General features: G+C 40.6%; 1 protein-coding gene across 1 annotated transcript; it reads right to left on the reverse strand.

Annotated features, from left to right (window-relative positions):
- Window positions 1-3999: 3999 nt before the first annotated feature.
- Window positions 4000-13767, reverse strand: prr15lb (proline rich 15 like b). The gene is made up of 2 exons (XM_036549725.1): window positions 13440-13767; window positions 4000-4963 (listed from the first exon to the last, which is right to left on the reverse strand). The coding sequence occupies exon 2, from the start codon at window positions 4935-4937 to the stop codon at window positions 4608-4610; it is 330 nt and encodes a 109-aa protein (XP_036405618.1). The 5' UTR covers window positions 4938-4963; window positions 13440-13767; the 3' UTR covers window positions 4000-4607.
- Between the last annotated feature and the right edge of the window lie 6017 nt (window positions 13768-19784).

A 19784-nucleotide genomic window follows, 5' to 3' on the forward strand; every position in this document is an offset into this window, starting at 1 on the left:
CCATAGCCATGTGCTCAAGCTTCAATGAACATTTGGTAGATGTTTCCTCACTGGCACTCCTTACACTTATAAATTCTGTAAAATTTTTAACCTTAAGATGTTGCTACTAAGGTAGACCTTCAGACTTTGGTCATAGGCGTTCTCATGTTTCCCTCCAAAAGGCCATGGTTTCCCCCTCATTTATAGTGTTTATCAGTGGTCGTTTAATCAGAAGTGTATCATTTCGCTGCATGTTAATTACAGTAATTGACTGTTAATTACAATGAATTGTATTAATGTGTTTTTATGTAGATTTTGTGATACATTATACGCTTTCCTGGATTGGCGCATGTTCCTAATGACATGGTGCATCGTTAATCACTAAGTGTTTTTTTTTTTTTTTCACATATTTCCTTCCAGCCATCAGAGAAGCCATTATTATTTTTTTTTTTCATTCAAGTTTCAGGTGCCATCTTCTAGTATAACACACTGTATGTTTTTTGTGTGATTGTCTTAAGTAAATATCCATGCCTATAAATCATCTATTTGAAGGAACCTCACTCAAGGGTACAAAAGCAGTACTCCATTTGTATCTGCAGCTTTGTGGTTACAAGTCAAGTCCCTAACTCAAAGAAGTAAGAGCCAAAACAGCCTCATGAGTTAAGTCTTAGTGTGCCCTGGACTGTTGTCTCTCTGTTGATCAAAGTGGTTATCAGACGCAGTCACCAGAGTTCTTCCTTTCCTGCTGTTGACTAAGGCCCTTGGCCTTCTAAGCACAATCTACTGCAGTGTCCCCTGTTAAGTCTTATTATGAAATTGACTTGTACAAATACTGTGTTAGCTGTGTGTTAATTTGGCATGAAAAGGGTTAATTTTTCTGCAGTCATAAGTTGGTGCAGGTCTGACTGGTTAATGTTTATGGATTCTGTTTGTCCTCATAACTACTTGCCTTTTAATATGGATAAGACAACCTGTTATATTAAAAGCGCTAATAAAAGGTGTGCTATATTTATCTTGTTTATCAAATATGCAGTATTTTAATGTGGTGGGATATCCATATTGCACAGTTATAGTTGTGAGTGAAAATGGATGTTTACAATAATGATGTCACTGTTGACAATTGCATAAATGAGCACCCTTTGTGACAATGTGATGAGCTATGTCTTAGACGAGCAGATATTGTGCGTACATTTGAAGTCTAAAAAGAAAAAATAATGTTCAATGGAAAATAAAGTAGAATTTATTAACTTGCTGTTCAGTACTTTTTTACCTCAGTAGGTGGCAGAAGCATGCTAACTTTGCAGAGTCCTCAGTGAATCTTAAGGCATAAAATTTGGCATGTCATTGAATCAGTGGAATCTTCTCCTGATCCACAGTCCTTTGAATCAGCCAATTAGTGGCTCCGGATGAGTAATTAGGGCCTGGAGATGGAGCAAAGACTAGAAACCCATGGAATGTCTGAGGACACCACTATCTTATATGCAGCAGGGGCCTCTGGGTATATTTAGCTCACAGTCATACTGGTCAAGTTGAAGTCATTATTAAAATTAGAAATTAAAAGGACTGTTGCTATAAGTTACAGTCACGTGCTTATTGACAACTTCCCCAAAAACACTACATACATTCAGGCTAATTAGTTTCAGGTATGGATGAGCAACCTGAAGGCTGTGCGATCTGAATTTCTGTGGTGATCAGAGCTGTCATTTGCTGTGATGACACTGAATATTTCTTCAATGTCCTCCAATGTCCAAGCAGCTAGCCGAACTTTGTTTGATCAGGATACTGTAAAGCGTTACCAAAGTCATGGCATTGTAATGCCGTGGACTGTTTTGCCACTGGAATGGCTGCATGTACAGGTTTTTAAGATCAGTTTTATATGAAAATTAGGGAAAAGATTGTGGCAGATATTTAATTATTCACAGTTACTGGCCATATTTCAAATGTTCTTTTAATCTTACACAGATGACACAATGAATGTATCAAATAAACAGGTTGTCTCTTTAAAATAGTATTCAATACAAAGAATTACAAACAACAATAATTAATAACAAACAATTAGGCTTTCAATAAAATCACATTTTAATTATAAAAGACATTAAATTGTTTTATTTTTATTTTACAAAATCATTCTGAATATACAGTTCTTCAAAAACAAACCTTCATTGTGCAAGGGTAACAAAAAACACACCAAAATGTTATGGATATATTTATCTCCCACTGAGGCTGAGACTAAAAGAGAGCCGGTCCAACCTGTTGCACTTACAGCTTAACATACTAACATATTTGAACAAGTGTTACATTTTTATTACACAACATTCTGAGTTCAGTGGTTGCTAAATTTAAGAAAAGCATTGTGTATGTTATAAAAGATTTTTGTTATTCAGAGTTAGGGAAAAAGTGACTTGTTGAATCTGAGCCAAAGTTTAATCTAAAACCATATTTCAAAATGAGAACTCATTTGAAAAGAAGTCTGCTACAGGAGCACAATCAGTAATTATGAAAAGTTATTATTAATTATTATTATTATTATTATGAAATAATAACAACAGCAACTCACAAAGACTGTGCGCGCCTGAGTCACCATTCAAACATGCATTCACTCAGGCTTGAAAATAGCACAATCATTAGTTGCTGTGCTTGGCTTACATGAATAAGATTCAACTACCCAAAGTACCTTTGAACTAAGGCAACAGATACTGGATACCTATAGCAACAATACATTTTTGGGAAGCCTGGAATGTATTCAAACTTGTTCCAAAGAGAATTTAATGAAATTAATCAGCTTTTTTGTTACATCCCAATGCTCTTTCTCCCACCAAGAATAAATTCTTTTAACATTTTGTTATAAACCTAGTTTAAGTTTAACTAGCTTAGGTTTACCAAATGTGTGAACAGTCTTCTCCTGGGTGTCCTGTCAAACTCAATCTTATTACTGTGGGATTCCAAAAATCCTTAGTCCATTTGGGCAACCTATTTCATTTTCTTAATCTCCCATTAATGCCCTCAGTCTGTGCATGATCAAATAGTTATGATCTGTATTTTAAATTAATATTTTCACTTCCTTCATTTTAACCAAACGATACTGGTCATAAAATAAAATAGTCATTATCTATAGTATGGGTTTTTTGGGCTGCTATTATCTACACACAAAGATTATCATCATAGCAGTGGAATTGTGTGAGCCCTTTTTTAGAGTTAAATCAACTCTATGTACAGTTATCTTTATAAACAGTAACTGACATTACTGAGGGTTACCCTTCTTACCCTTCAGCTAAAAAGATATATACATACAATAACAACATATTATAAAATAACAAACGTAAATGATCAAAAATACACACCTGAAGGAAACAAAATCTGGATATTTCATATTTACAATCAGTCATTTGCTATTTAGATATATTACTGCATTTTATCTTACATCAGCACTCAGACCTTGCAAGATGAACACATAACAAATCTACTGTTGTAAAGCTGATATCCTCAACTGTATGTATAGTGTAACTTGAATGTAAAATGCATGAACATTGTTGTTCTAATTAATAATCAGCCCATTCAGGACCTTAAGATGAACTCACGGAATACATTTCAGGTGATAGTGAGGAGTCTGTGGAATCTGCAGTCTGCACACTTTCATACTTAGCACAGCTTAATATGATACATAAAAAGGTAACACATGTTACTTCTCAAATTTTCTATCCTGATATCCTTCTTCCTAATAAGAAATGTCAGTAACTGCATATGTGTTGGTTGATGTAAGCTCTTCAGCATCACCACAGTTTGCTTCCTTGTATCTAATGTTGTCTCAGCATAGAGCTGCATTAAATGCACACCTCAGCTTTAATGACACAGGAGACTGCAGTTATGGCAAAATGTGAATGGAGCATAAAAAACTGAATCCTACAACCCAGGAGAACTGTAAAACCTTGATTACAATGCTGCTAGTTTACAATTTGAAATGTGAAAAGCCAAAACCAACCAACGAAAAAACATCATACTCACAAAACTAAGGAAAAAATCGTTGACATTTTAGATCTTTTTTCTGTGTCTCAGAAAAAAAAGAAAACAAATAAAGTTTCAAGTTCCCTGTGTTTTCTCTTCTCACATGCTTCCAATGACTAATGGTATCAATTATTAACCAGTGGCATCACCCTGTTCCTGTTTTAAGGACTCAGTTGTGAAATGGAGGTTCATCCAGACTTCAGAGTCTTAGGGGCAGAGAACAGTAAAGCCATACATGACCATGACATACTATACAGGTCTCTTCCCCCAGGGAACATGCTCCTTGGCCCATGTGTGGGCTCCTCCTGCCAGTGCAACTGCAAGTTTGACTTTGACATGAGGTGAAGAGCAGGCTACCCTGTTGCTAGGCTGGCCAGGCACTTCCATGTAGCTGGCTTCACACACAGCTGAGGAACCAGGCGTTGTCAGGTGCAGTGTGGGTGTGGTGACGGGAGTATTTCACTCTTCAATGAATGTGTGTGTGTGTTTGTGTATATTACCAACTTTTTGACTTATGTCCATTATATTATTCTATGTGTGTGATTGTATGTGCATGACAGAGAGAGACAGACAGAGAGCATGTGTGAATTGATGATTATTTAAATATGTTTGTGTTTGTGTGTGTGTTATTTTTCTGCCCTGTGGTTCTCATCACTCAAGGTGTGCTCGGAGAAAAGGCTGGGGTTTTCGGCCAATGTGGCACGAATCTTCTTCTTCTCCTTAAAGCGGCCCGAGTGTGACACCTTGACATGGCGGCCCTTGGTGGCCGTCTTGTCCACGATCTTTTCCAACCGCGCATTGAACTGGCTGTCCTCAGGGTTACCACAGGGGGCGCCAGGGTCCTTATTGCCAGTGTTGCTGCCAAGCTCAGCTGGGATCTCATACAGCACCTTAGACTCCGACTTCTTCTTGCGCAGGAAGGTCAGCTTCCACCAGCCGGGGGAGGGCTCAGCCATTACTGGAGGTAGAGGAGGGGTGGGACCTGCAGTGAGGGCAGACTAATGGTCACAAGGTGTGGCATTAATGAACCCTTTGCTCATTCATTGGTCTGTTTGGTCTCCTGCTGCTGAGTTGACTTTGTTCTGCAGATTAGAAACTGCCCATTGTCATACATCTACAATGTACTGTTATATACATCTGTATTGAATCTGTGCATATACTGGAGTCATAGTGACATATTTGGAACCATGTATAAATAAAATGTGTATGTGAATGTTTGTAAATCATACATCCAATGGTATGAGTATTGTCATGAAGTCTGGAACATAGGCATACCAATGCAAAATGAAATAAGACTCCTGGGCTATCGCTGCACAGAGCAGGGTGTTTAATAACCCCTCCAGCCTTGCTGAATTTTTCATTGGAATTCAATACGGGCCATATGGCATGGGACAAACAGTGCCAATGATATGAGCTCCTATTCTATACAGAGGGGTTACAGTGGATGGAATCAGAGGAGAGAATAAGTACATTGCAGGCTTGTGCATACAGTCGGTCACAGATGGAAGGTTTCAAATGGCCCAGAAGTGGGCTGGTGGTAGATGATAAAGCCACAGACAAAGGTGACTCAATGAAAAGAACTCATAACAGGCCTCTGTTGTGACATTCAGAATAGCTTTCCGATGTTCAGATTTCCTGGAATATGTGCTTTTTGATCTAGCGAAGGTGCATGGCTGAAAGAGAATTGCATGGTAAAAACTTGTTTGCACATGGCTTTATGTGATGCAGGCAACCATTTAAAATGAAGAGGAGTGTATTGCTCTCACAATTTCAAAGTTTTAATGCCTCATAAAAGGAGAGAGCATATAGCAATAACAAAGGGAACTCTCTTTATCAAACTCATTGTGAAAAAGTGTAAAATTTAAGTTGCTGGTGTTGGGAATAAAACATTTCAAAAACCATTCAAAATTGAGCATAATGGGGGTGCATCCCTCATCCATTTTGAATTAACATTCATGCTTTGCACAGTATACCAAAACTTGCTGCTTAATGTCTGGTGTCAGAAGTTACATAATGAAACCTTTATTTGAAAAGACTGAAGGGCAGGCTCAGCACTGGAGAAAATACATAGGGGTGCACCTGCAATCCACAGGGGGCAGGTGCCATATCTTAGAAAATATCTTAGAAAAACGACATCAGGATATAAGGAGACAAATGGGGGTGCACTGAGATCCTTCTGGGGGTGCAATACATGCCTAAGCACCCCCATAGTATCGGCCCTGCTGAAGGGGACAAGTGGCACTCATCTTGGTGTCCCAGGAGGATGTTTCTGTTATTTATTTATTTAAATCCTTTGATTACATAATTGGATCAATTATTGTACTGAATTATTACAGGTGACCAGCTGTTCAAGGTACAGTGTTGTCCTATTTAGAGGAACTTGTCTGGAGGGAAAAATCAGGACTGTGGCTCTGCAAGTCATTTTGCAAATTTGATGCCTGCTCTTTGGGCATGTTTGTGTGACAGTAACAGGTTGCCTGTGGGTTTGCTCTGTAACTATGCAGCAGTGTCACAGTTGCACCTTGCACTCTGTACTCTGCCACTATGAACCCAGACCATTACTGATTCTCTGGGGTTGGTCCATCAGAGGGTGGTACCTCCTATATCCACGATTCAAAGGGGCACTTCAGAGCCCACCATTCTGCACCTCAATCCTGAGAAAGTGTATTAGCACAACTGTCCAGAACTGATATCTCCCTGACAGGTTCAGAATAACACTGAATAACACTGAAGCTGAATAACACTGACTCTAGTGCTGCAATGTCAGCCATTTATTTTCATTACAAAACAAAATTATTTCAAAATGATCTGACAAGTCTTCTTCTGAGAGGAATTCAGTGCTGTCAGCACTGGGCCTATGAAGTATTTTTAGGCAACAATATTTTTAAAAAATACATGTTAAAAATGCATTTAAAAATGTATATTCTCTTACATGTCAGTAATGTGACTGAGTGTATTTGCCATTACTTTAATGTGCAGCTCATCTCCATTCTGAAGACACTTCTAGTGCTGGCTGCATCTGAGAGATTAGGAGTGATCACGGACACCCGACCCTGGCTCTCAACTAATGAATAAACCAGCACTTCTAGTGTTTCCTCTTCTGCCCACGAGACCTGATAGGAACATACACAAAAACATTGTCTTCTTCAGTGCTAAGCAGCAACTACTTGCGTGCATCTCATTCCAGTTGTGGGTCAGGTCTTGCACCTTCTTGCATAATGCAAGTGAGTGTGACAAGGTGACACAACACTAATGCATGTACTTGGATTATCAATACATGTGACATCTGCCAGAGCAAACATGTTTGTACACACAAGCTCAGAAGCCCAAAGACTTTATATATGTAGAGAACACATCAATTAAGCCCTGGTATTGTACCGCTGGTCCCTCTGCACCAGAAAGTGAGTGAGGGGTATCCCTAAGCTGCCTGGAAACCTCATCAATGAGAGCGCATCCCAATGATGCGCTAATGGCTTCGCTATCTGACAATAATATCTCTCTGCTTGATAGCGACAGTGGATTTTATTGGGTAGCTGACAGACCCTAGCTGGATGTTTTCACCTAGGGCAGCTGACAAACGCAGCTTCAGAGGAGCGGTGCTTGGAACCCCTGTGTGGTTCTTTTTATTATTATTATTTGGGTGTGTCACCTGGGCCCTCAGGAAACCAGTGCTGTTTGGTAGCCATTATAGACCCTGCATTCAGTGAAGGTAACAGATACAAAACAATGGCAGTAAATCAATTACAGCCATGCCATGAGCACTCTGTTTTATTTGCATTGTTCTTACACTTACCAGAGATCTTATCTGGGTTGGGTTATGTTGTTTTTAATGCCTCATCTGTATTGCTGAATTTATAGTGCTAATTATTTTCTCATGTGGAGAACCTTGTATAAGGACACATCAGTGGTGCCCCACCCACACTCAAACCCTTGGACCACTAGGAGCGGTCCAGTGCCCTGACTACTGCTGGTCTAACACTATATGGCACATGCTATGGCAAAACCAGATCATCAAGGCCATGATGCCTACAGCAGCCTGTGATGCTCCTGTAGTTATCACCGGAGGTAAATGTCATGTAAATCTACCCGCAGCTTGCATCTTATCACGCCCTTATCGTAGTGCGTGACATTTTTCTGCACAATATCTGTCCTCTTGCTGGCAGGAGACTGGAGATAGGGGCCATGAGCCCGGAGTGTGCTGTCTCTCTCCCAGGTCATTGGCAGTGCCTAAGCCCACCAGCTCTTCCTCCTCTTTGCATGTGATTTGAATCTCCCGGTGCTCTGACTGCCTGCTCTTACTCTTCACTGAGCTATTGCCATTGAAGTTCAGGGGCATAGTCGCATCAGACTAGGCCACCTCCAGCACTCCCATCCACAAACAATAATGGGAAATATGAATGGGTAAAAGAGACAGGGAGCGCTGGCAATAAAGCAGGGATGAAATGAGAGTGGGAGCAGACAGCAATGCTACATCCCAGTGGAGAAAGCATAGGCAAGTATAGCATTATTTGGTCTTAGGAAGGAGGGAAGTGCCCAGGGATCAAATGTTTGCAGCAAAATGACTGCAGCTGACAAGCTGCCTGGGGTGAATACGTTTCTGCTAATTGTGATCTCCCTAACATTCTGGGTGTGCAAGACACTGACACCACTGAGTTGGAAGGGCAGGTGCAGTGGTTCCGTTTGCAAATGGTGATTGGACGGACTTCGAATCTTTTAATCAGGAACACTCACTAACACTGCATGACAAGACGGTCTTGCTCATTAAACTTTTAGGGAAACTGGTCACAAGAGAAAGACCAACTATATAATGTAATTAGCTGCTCTGCTCTCCTGGATGAGTCAAAAGTCAACACAAAATTGTTTTATTCATTTTAAACTTGACTTAAACTTTTTGACCAGAAATGATATTCAGAAGAATTTATTTTGCTCTTAAGATTCCTTATTTAAATTGCAATTGCAGTGCTTCATTGCTCACAGTGATAACCAGATAATTCAATACGAAAGGATACCTTGACAACATAATAAACATATAAAACACTAAAGTTAAACAAATTAAAAATAAGTGGTTCAAGCCAGGAATAAGGGGATGAAACCAATATTTTAAAATAATGCCTAACCGAACCATATAATAAGATTACAAATCAACAAAACCAAAACCGACGATGGGATTTGTGACATAATAGGGGACTGTCATGTAAAGGGATTTCTGGAATGAATCTCCGGTTTGGCTGTGTAAGACCGTCTACATGATACCTGCCATTAACTGAGCACTCTTTGCATAATGACCAGTGTGTTTTACACTGAGAATAGACCCCTCCCTTTAACTGGCCACATATCTGGCCTGATTCTGCTTAGCTGTCAAGGAACCAATGTGAAATATCTGGCTGTGCTCCAATATCTGGTTTATGGGTTTTGTGTTCTCTTTTTGAAAGGGAAGTTGGCTCAGTCCATGGCGTGGTCGTGGGGAACTGCATTCATTTTCGTACCATTTCATAAAACAAGGTTTCTTATTCTCTCATCTCAAGTTCAGCCAACAGCAAAAGTGGAGATTTGTAGAAGAGAGGGAATGAGCTCCCATCCAGCTCTCCTGCAGAGTGTTGGTCAGCTTCTCCCCTCCACTGGGATAGCTAAGGCACCTGACATTCACTTTGCCCTTTTGAGCTTTGCGCAGGCCCCTTGGCCACCAAAGAACAGGCCTCCTTGGCTTTTTAATAAGTTACTCCACTCCACGTTTTGTGTGGCTGAGCAGCATCACAATGCTTCAAAGGTCACAATGAAGGAACACCATGCTCTCCCTGACAACAGGAAATTTCTAACCAGCAATGAAAGTCTTTTTTCAATGAAACCACACCTGAGGCTAGGAAACCAGTGGGAGAGCATCGGGGACTCCCAGGGAATGTTGGACACACCAAGCACTTCTCAAGCAGCTTTGTAAGGCCCATTTTCTTTATCATTATAGCTGTCACGCTACTATTTTCAGTTTTTCTTTGTTTTCATTTCTTTGTTTGTTTTGTTCTTCATTGAGACCTTCAAGTAATATCAGGCTCTTATTAGATATATGTTGAAAGAGGACAGTATTGTAATGTTCTCATAATGTTTTTTACAGGAAGCACCTCAACATGCACAGAAGTTCCTGAAAACAAGACACTTGGTTTTAGGTGTGTAGCTATGTGTGTCTGTGCATTGAGACCAGATTATTTTTTTTATATTTTTTAAAAAAAAAAAAAATATATATATATATATATATAATTTTAATTTTATTTTGAATACATCATGAGCAGGGATCAGGATTCAGCATATACGGCATTGTTAACTTATGAAGGGAGGCAGCACTGAGTGAATTCTAACGTCAATATCAAGTGGCTCTGAAGATCTGAGCTTATCCATTCATAGTTGAGGTCTCACTTTTCTGGTCAGAGGTCATTACCCTGGAAACATGCAGGAACAGGGAGTGGCGCAGATGTCTCTGATCAAAGAGAAGGTGCAGGTGTTTGTCTTAGAGGACCATGAAATAACTGAGCTGGGCTTTTGTAGAGCTGCTACAGGTGATTGCCAGTGACCAAACCAACAGCACTTAAATGCCATAATGCTTTGAAGTTCATTCCTGCCTCAGCAAAGGAAAGCAAATAAGTTACGTTTTACATTTGAATTCCTGTCAGCAAGTCACTATGTGGCAATATCCTAGAACTCTCTTTTCCACTGCACTAGTTTAATCCTCTCAGAGCTACATTTTATACACTTTGTTCTCAAACATTGTAAGTCACTCTGGACATGAGTGCCTGCTAATTAATGATAATGTAAAAATATATTTCAAATGCCTTGCTTTAAATTAGATTTGTTTGAAAGAAATTATTTCAGCACTCTGCATTTGGTCCCATCCCTAAGCAAATGGCTGCTAGAAACCGTGCAAGTATGTGATGTTACATCGAGATGTCCACTGGGCCTCTGCAGCATTATGGCTTTTGTTCCCACTCAGGTCTTAATTATTTAATTAGATTGGATGGCAGCTCAAGTCACCTGTCATTCCAGGTGCCGACTAGTTTCTGGTTTTGAGGATTCTCTGAAACTTCAAGAGCAGAGGACCTCTGCCCCCAGGACTGGACATCACTTTGCTAAAATATGCCCATTCACAAAATTACAATATATATATAAATAAACTGTAGGCTAAGATGATAGATTTGAGATTTTATTTCTCCCCCTTTTAGGTTAAAGGAGCATTTTTATGAGCCATTTGTCTTTTTATCAGAGTGGAAGTCCTGGATACACCCTTAGTGACTCTTCAGTCAGCACATTACTATGTAGAATACTTGTTTTAATAATATATTAATATATTAATAATTTTACTCACATCAAGCAGTTTGTGACCCTTTTCCTTTGTTTTTCTAATGTATTCAATTGGAACGTGAATGCAAGTAAATATCACTTCACCCAGTTACTCTGCATACTACAGTCATGGAGTGCAGTGGCAGGGTAGTGGGTCAGTTACTTGATAGTAAAACCTCAGAGGATATGTATACCCCCTGCTGGATGACAGATTTTTACCATCTCTGATTCCCCCCCAATCCTCCCCCCCAACTGCCATCCCTCTGGTCGTATCAGGGAAATTAGGTGATTCATGGATTTGCAGAATACTCACAGAAAAGCAGATGGTAAAAGGTAACGTCACTGTCTTTTTCACTACATGAAAAAGTCTTAAAATGTTAAAGAGATTAATAAGGTCCAGCATGGAAGCTATTTCAAACTGAGCTCTGTCAATGGAGCCAATAGACCCAGGAGTAAATTAGAAAGTATTTCTTCACAAAGAAAGATATTAACAGAGTGGTGTTAAGGTATGCAATATTTTGCTGGGATTTGTAGTAGAGTTGGAGACTCTTGGATCTTTCATAACCAAACTCTACATAGGTATACAGTCATCTTAACATTATGTTCATGCTCTTATGGCTGTTTCTAATGCTTTAATAGTTAAATATTATATTATATTATTTTTAGAGTTTGTATTATTCAGTAGAGATATTTTACATTACATTACATTTTACATTACATTATATTACATTATATTATACCTATGAAGAGCTATAATTGAAAAAGGATCCATTTAATTGAATAGTTTGACCACACTAAAAAAAGATAACCTTGTGGAGGGGTCAATGACTGCAGATTCAGTGCCCTGCCATGCATACACTCCCCTACACTGAAGCAAGTTTGCACACAAGATCACCTAATCTGGAGTGTGGCTCCCTCAGCTACCAAAGCAGAAAAATGTTTCCCCCCACATCACTGACCCTTCACCACTGAGTATGTAACACAACACACTATCCCACTCTTACGTGGTGGCATATGCATGAGGCAGCGGTGTTCGCTTTGCACCACACCCTATGTGGCAGTCCAAGCTGCCTGGCAACCTCCCTTGCAAAACAGACGTCCATCTTGTAACCCTTCTGGAAAAAAAAACTGTTCATTCCTATTACTGGTGGTAGTATACTGAGCTACACATTGAATTGATGTCAGCAATTTCAGTTGGTCAACATAACCTCCCTGTCTGTAGGACTCTGCATGCAACATTGTGGTACAGTATACCTCATCAATATACACAATACACACATTTATAGAAATGATGGAATGCTGTAATATGGCCGTGTTCATGGACCCATAAGGTCATGAAATGCTCTATGGTTCTGTTTACAGAACAAGTGCTCTGAGATGCGTTACCAAGAGCTTCGGTCTTGGGTCACTGATGAACAAATAATGTAGAAAGGTTACGCAAGAGCTGGTCAAAACTGGTGAAATGTCTATAGAGGACTGTAGAGGGGTTAAACATAAAGCACTGCTACAATCAATGGTATTTTTTTACATAGCTCAGTGATAACTATGAGGGTACAGGATTGGTCATATACCCTTTGCCAAGGGCAAGTACCAAATGTGTATAATATATAGTAAACTGTCAAAACAAATATCAGTATGTCCTTTTCATTTGGTCTTTAAAATCAGGTTCCCAGACCAGCAAAGAGCTGGTGTTTGCATCACATTCTGTTGAGTCCCACTAAGAAAAGAGCTTTTGGCACTTTAGAAGGGAAGTAGTCTGCTCATTGGACTGAAACTCAAATGTTACCCCTCATTCATCAAGTTTCATTATAACATGAAGCACACCTCATCCAGTGAAAACTAAGACAATGACAATATTATTTCAAATGTTATGGATTAGACACAAGTATAATGAAACCCAATACATTAATACTTAATATAAAAACATACTAACACTTCCTTGTTTGTCTTTGCCAGCATATCAAAACTCACATGTCAATGTTTTCCAGTGTTTTTGTGTTTTTTTACTAAACTGTGTAATTATTGTCAGTCCATGGGGTCAGATGCATCCTGTTTGAAGGGGTTGAGGGTATTAGAGATTACCTGTGGAAGATGTGAGTGAAAGCTGTGCTGGTGTTGCAGAGCGAGGTCCTCACCTGGTTAGAGCTCAGCTGGATAGAATCTGTGTCCCACACTGTGAAAATCCCGCTCCTACTGTCTCTGTGTCCACTGTCACGCCGCAGGTCTGCCGCCTGGTCTTTGTTATACCACTGCTCCTCACTCCTGAATACATTCAGGACTTCTGTGTAGTTTCCCTCACTTCACCTCTCTGCTCTCTCTTTGATCTCCTCTTAGTTTCTTTCTCACTCCCTTCGCTTTCTGCTCTCTCTCTCTCTCTCTCACTCACTCTGTTCAGTCTGCATTGACTCTGCAACCAAGTCAGGTGTTCAGGCACAGGTGCATGGCACCCCCTCTCTCTCTCTCTCTCTCTCTCTCTCTCTCTCTCTCTCTCCCTCTCTCCTTCCCTTTCTCACATATCACACACTCAGCCTCCTTGCCAAGTTGAATATTAGGCCCAACCCCTTCTGACTTGAGTAAACACTAAAACCATGCAAGTGAGTTGGAGAGGGCTGGGTCTGTGCAACACTGGCCAGCCCAGTGAGTACACTGAGTTAACATTTACACAGTAACCCTGACAGGTGTCTATCTTTGCATACAGGGGTGAAGGAAGGAAATCCAAGCCAGATACAAAGGGTAAATAAACATATCACTTGGCCTCCCAGCACAAATCTGGCCATCAGTATGGCCTGATCTAAAATAAAAACATCACAAACAGGACCAGTTCCGGGCCATCTATGCCCACTTTTCATTTCGGATGAAATTATTTCCTCCTGAGGTTATCTGCAAATTAAGATGTAATAAACTATCATAAATTGCATGCATTCTCATCCATTCAATATTGATTATTATATTACATTTATCCTAATCTAAGAGGCAATACAGCATTTGGCATAAATGGATATTATCAGAGTGAAATTATGTTTTAACTTTCATACATGAAATCTATATGTGTTTGTATGTGTTTGTATGTGTATTTGTGTCTTTTGCAAAAAATGAACCAAGCAAAACCAGTGGGCAGTAGACAGGTGTCATTGTCATCTCCCCTTTGCACAAACACCTACATTGTTACTCAGTACAACAGCTGACCAATGTATTGACACTTGGGCATATTTTCACCTGCATGCACAGTCCGGCTCCACATGTGAGTGAATAAAGGATTTTTCTGACTTATTTTTCCCCTCTAATCCTACAACTAATCCAGACCTAGCCTCAACCATTCCTCAAACAACTCCACAAAATTGCAGCAGCATTTCCACTGCATGCTGCACAATAATGAATATTACATTATTACAATAAATAGTGATACAGATTTCTCCATTTCCTCTGCTTAAAGGAATCCATTTGTTTAGGGGTGTATTTCTTGATGTTGAGTAAATGTTTTGTGTAAGATAAGGAGTTGACAGGATTACCCCCATGCCACTGTTGAACCAGTCTTTCCAGGTGTGGCTGTGGACTGCAATGGCTACCAGCACTAGTGATGCTGGCTCAGAATGGGAAGGGTGTGCTCGATGAATTCCTCTCCATTCATTCATTTATTAATGCCTACAGTTTCCACTGTGTGTGTGTGTGTGTGTATGTGTGTGTGTGCGTGTGCGTGTGTGCATAGAGGTTAGTAATCCTATAATCGCTCAGATCAATCTTATGGGTCTTGTGACCAAGCAAGTGAGGCAGCACACAGCTGGGGACCCTTCTTTCACAACCAAATCAAAATGTTTGAATCTGCTTACAAATCCACTCGCCTTCAACAGAGCTAAACCTCAGCTTCCCACAGCTCGAACCTTGTCCATGATGCCATAGCCATAAAGTATACTGTGTGTGTGTGTGTGTGTGTGTGTGTGTGTGTGTGTATGTGTGTGTGTGTGTGCGCGCGCGCGCGCGTGTGTGTGTGTGTGTGTGTGTGTGTGTGTACATGTCTGAAGGTTGCCAGCTAAAGTTCCTCTGCTTACAGGATTTTGTTCCACACAAGGAGTTTATTGGCCCTTTATCTGAAGAACAGGGATATACTGACATAGGATTTGTCTGTGCACAATAACTACCAGCCACATTCACTTGTATCAGATGCCAATTGACAATTTGAAACTATGGATCTAGTCTCAAGGCCTCCAGTGCTTACAGTCACAGTCCACAACTGCAGTATACACCATCAAGTAGCCAAAAGCAACACTTGGCTCAAGAACAAGGAAACAGCCTCTTGAGAATTCCACAGCTGTCAGACTAGGGAGTCAGAGTAGGGAGTGGTTCAACTGAGGGAACTCTGCAGTCCTCAGAACACTACTATGTCACAAGTGATTAATCTGGTGCTGAGGGCACTTCTGTTAAAGACAAGGATAGACGTCTGCACCGTAGCCTGCCTTCTCTGGCCGTAGACAATTGTGTTGGCATTCTGGTTCTTTTTAAGCTTCTGCTTTCTCAAGTGTAAGGATGAAGGCCAAACCCATCAGATAAAGCCACTGATTAAGACCACTAGTTAAGAGACCATGGGGGAATCAGAGATGTTCTGGACCCTCACAAGACCATCACTTTCTCAAATTTCCCATTGGACAGGCCAGGGTGGGACATGCATTTCATTTCTCTCTATTGCTGAAAGTGTAAACAACCTGTAGAGCTAGAAGATTGCAACCCTCAACCCTCAGTTTCCAGTGGAGGGGCCACACTGTTTCCAGCAGTGGCTTTCTACAGGTTCACATTCATCAGCTGTGTCCAGCTACATTCTGAAGGCCCCCAAAGAATTTGGATCAATTTTAAAGATGAACCACTTTTTCATTAAATTATACAGAGATGTATTTAGCTCCAGAGGGACATCAGAAGTCAAACCCTCATACGGTCACAAGCACGGTAACCTTCTCCTTCTCCCATGTAGCAAACATTGTGTCTGGTTGGTTATGTTTGATGTTTTAGCGTTGTGAAGTCAAATTCTGATGCATTGATTGGCTGGGGAGTGGTTAGGCAGACTACAGCAGGGGCAGTTTTAAGAACTGTGTTTCAAGCCGCCACAGTGATGATACCAGGAAGGAAGAGCACCTCGTTTTGCATGATGGAGGGGGTTGGAATCTGAGGCAGGAGGTGAATCTTTTCCCAGCTCATCAGCTGTTTGAATACCATTCAAATGTATGGAAATATTTCCCTCCGAAAAGCCCCTCTGTGCTGTTTCCATTCACTCATCATTATCATCACCTTTTTGGTCAGATGTGTGGAGTAGTGGCTTGAGATATCAATTTTGTATCTGTAATCTGAGGGTCTGGGCATTCCAGTCTTGGGTTTGTCATTGTACCCTTGATGGCCACTCTTTATCAGAACTGTTTTCTTTAAAAGTATGTGCATGGCAGTAGAAACAATGTGCACAGTGTATTTTGCTAAACGAGTATAAAAGTTAATAAGCAATGCAACACAATAAACAATGCAACATATAAGCAAAACCCACAGCTGGACTTACGTGTAATGATCCACAAATTCTATTGCAAACCATCAAAGCCATTATGTGTAAATACGATTTTTAAAGATCCTACAGTTGATTTTCTCAGGAATACAAATGCTATTTCCTATGACAAGCTTGTTAATCATGCAAAACAAAGGTTTTCCAAAACATTAAAAAGTTAAACATGACCCTAACTTTAATCATATTTTTGTTCACAGGCACCACTGGTGCTATGGTACCATTGCAAACTTTCTTCATATAGTTCCAGAAGAAACCTGTTGCACCCATGAAAGTGAAGCTCTAAAAATCACTTCTGTACCACCTGCCACTGGGAAAACTGAATGCAGCCTAATCAACTGTGTGAGCACATCCCGCTCAATGCATTTGCATTTCGGATCCTGATAATGGTGTTATCTGATAAGTGCCCCATCTTATGCAAAACTCATTTTTCCTCATGTTTGCTCTGCTGTTATTTCAACAGCACAAAGCAGAGGAAGATGAGAAAGAGAGAGATTAGAGCAGAACAATGGGACTTGGGCTGGTGACAGGAAGGACTGCTGCCAACCCAAGCCTCATCTGCCCAGTGCTTTCATTTGCTCAATTACAGCTGCAGCTGTAATTTTTTTTTTTTTCGTAAACATCCTATTCATAGGTTTTGTCAACCCCTTACTGTAGATTCAGGCTCACAGCCTCTGACAGTTGTACTGTACAGTGTTGTCAAATAGGAGAGGAAACAAGTCAGGGCATTCAGGTCATACTACCATCTGGATATAGTGACAATATGGGAGCAGTAGTTACATTACATGACATTATTGGCATTTAGCAGATGCTCTTATCCAGAGCAATTTACATCATTTACATTTTTTTGTTTGCTTGTTTGTTTGTTTTTCTACAGCGTTATCCATTTATACATAGGGGGCGGCAGTGTAGCATAGTGGTTAAGGAGCAGGACTCATGGCCGGGTCGCCGGTTCAATTCCCCGCTGGGGCACTGCTGTCGTACCCTTGGGCAAGGTACTTAACCCACAATTGCCTCAGTAAATATCCAGCTGTATAAATGGATAACATTGTATGAAATTGATAAGAACATCTGCTAAATGCCAATAATGTCATGTAATAATGTAATGTAATGTACAGCTGGATATTCACTGAGGCAATTGTGGGCTGGGTTGCCCAAGGGTATAGCAACAGTGCCCCAGTGGGCCTTTCAGTTATGAGTCCTGCTCTTTAACCACTATGCTACACTGCCACCCCTGTGTCTCAGCATGTCATATCCTTGACCCCTGGGTATCAGGGCCTCTGCCAGCACCCTGACCACACCCCCTGTCCTGTTATATGTGGGGCTCCAAGGCCTTCATTCCCAGACACACCCCTATCACTGTGACACCCTGTCACACTGTCATACCACAGCTGAGCAATAAAGAGCCAGCTCACGCCCAGGGCCAATCCTATTTATCACCAGTGTGTGTGTACCAGGATACCCTCATACACATATACCTACACACATATATCTGTTTATGCATACACACATACTCAAACACACACTAGTGTGTGGGTGTGTACTAGGACACCCTGACATTCACACACACACAAACATATACACGCATACGCACACTTGTTAACACATATGTTAAAACACACATACATTATTAGACACACTCACATACACATGTATACTCAGATACTAATACTAAACTTTTTGTCCGCAGAATTCTGTGTGTGAGTATGCTTTATGCTTTTATTGGGTGTGTGTGAGTGTATTTGCGCACGCATGCATATGTGTTCCTATGTGCGTGTCAGTTGATGAGTGGTGACGTTGTATCACTCCTCTGACCTGACCATTAGATTCTGGTCTTTTGTTGCATGCTGTACTGTATGATGTATTGTCTCTCATACAATTGTGGGGTCATATTGTCTGTGCACACTTTGTCTGTCTAGTGTAGTGTGTAACAGGAAATTGTTCAGCTACATCCTGGGCATTTGATTTCCAGCTTTGTACTGCACTGTCTGTAACACAGGACATGTATGTTGATTCTGCCTGTTTTTTAGTTTCCAGGCCTTGTCTGTAACTCCCGTATGATGCTCAAACATACATTGAACAGTATCTGTGATCTTGTTGATGTTGTCTCACTGCAGTTGTTATAAATGTAGTTGCAATATGTGTGGACACGGTGTTTCAGATGCCCTCATGTTGGAAAGGCAATGGAAAGGCAATCTTCCTGCATTTACGCAGTTGTGTGTCAAAGGTGGCTGTGTTATAACAAGAGAGGTGTGCAGCTGCTTCTTTGGCATTCTCGCTTTGCACTTTACTGTGTGTGCTACAGGCTGCTTTTGTCATTTGCTAGGTTTGTACTGTGTAGGTTCAGGAACATTGAACAAAATGGAAAACAGACTTTGCTGGATGCTGAATTTCAAAGCGGTGGCTAAAATTCTTAACACTGCTAAGCTCATTATGTCTGAGCAGAGTGGGCAGGCCTTAATCACAGGGCCTCTACAGGGCCCAATGTGGCAGGTGCAGTATACAATATGAACCCTGCTGATCTGAACCAGAGCCCCTCACAAATACACAATGCATTGCTGTAAGACTTTTCAGCCCATAAGCTCTGAAAAGAGCATTCAAGGTGACTCTATAAGAGAAAAAAACAATGAAAACACTGGGTTGCACATATAACACATTCAAAGATCAGCCTTGTAATGAACATTGATTTGTTGTTTGTTTAACACATCCAAAACCAAAACATGGCTTTTGAATTTTATACTTTCTTGTGATAGGTAGCCTCAGTATGAGAACTGATGAACTGTTGTAGCTGTGCGGATAGATAGATAGATAGATAGATAGATAGATAGACAAAACATAGCTGTTAACTTCAAAATTATTTTAACCTTCTACAATTACACCTGGGTGAAAGTGTGATTTTTGCTTTTATCTGTTTGTCACATGCACCAGCCTCCACATACAAGAGTCA

This window comes from Megalops cyprinoides, chromosome 1, assembly GCF_013368585.1.
Source record: "Megalops cyprinoides isolate fMegCyp1 chromosome 1, fMegCyp1.pri, whole genome shotgun sequence".
Lineage (NCBI taxonomy): Eukaryota > Metazoa > Chordata > Actinopteri > Elopiformes > Megalopidae > Megalops > Megalops cyprinoides.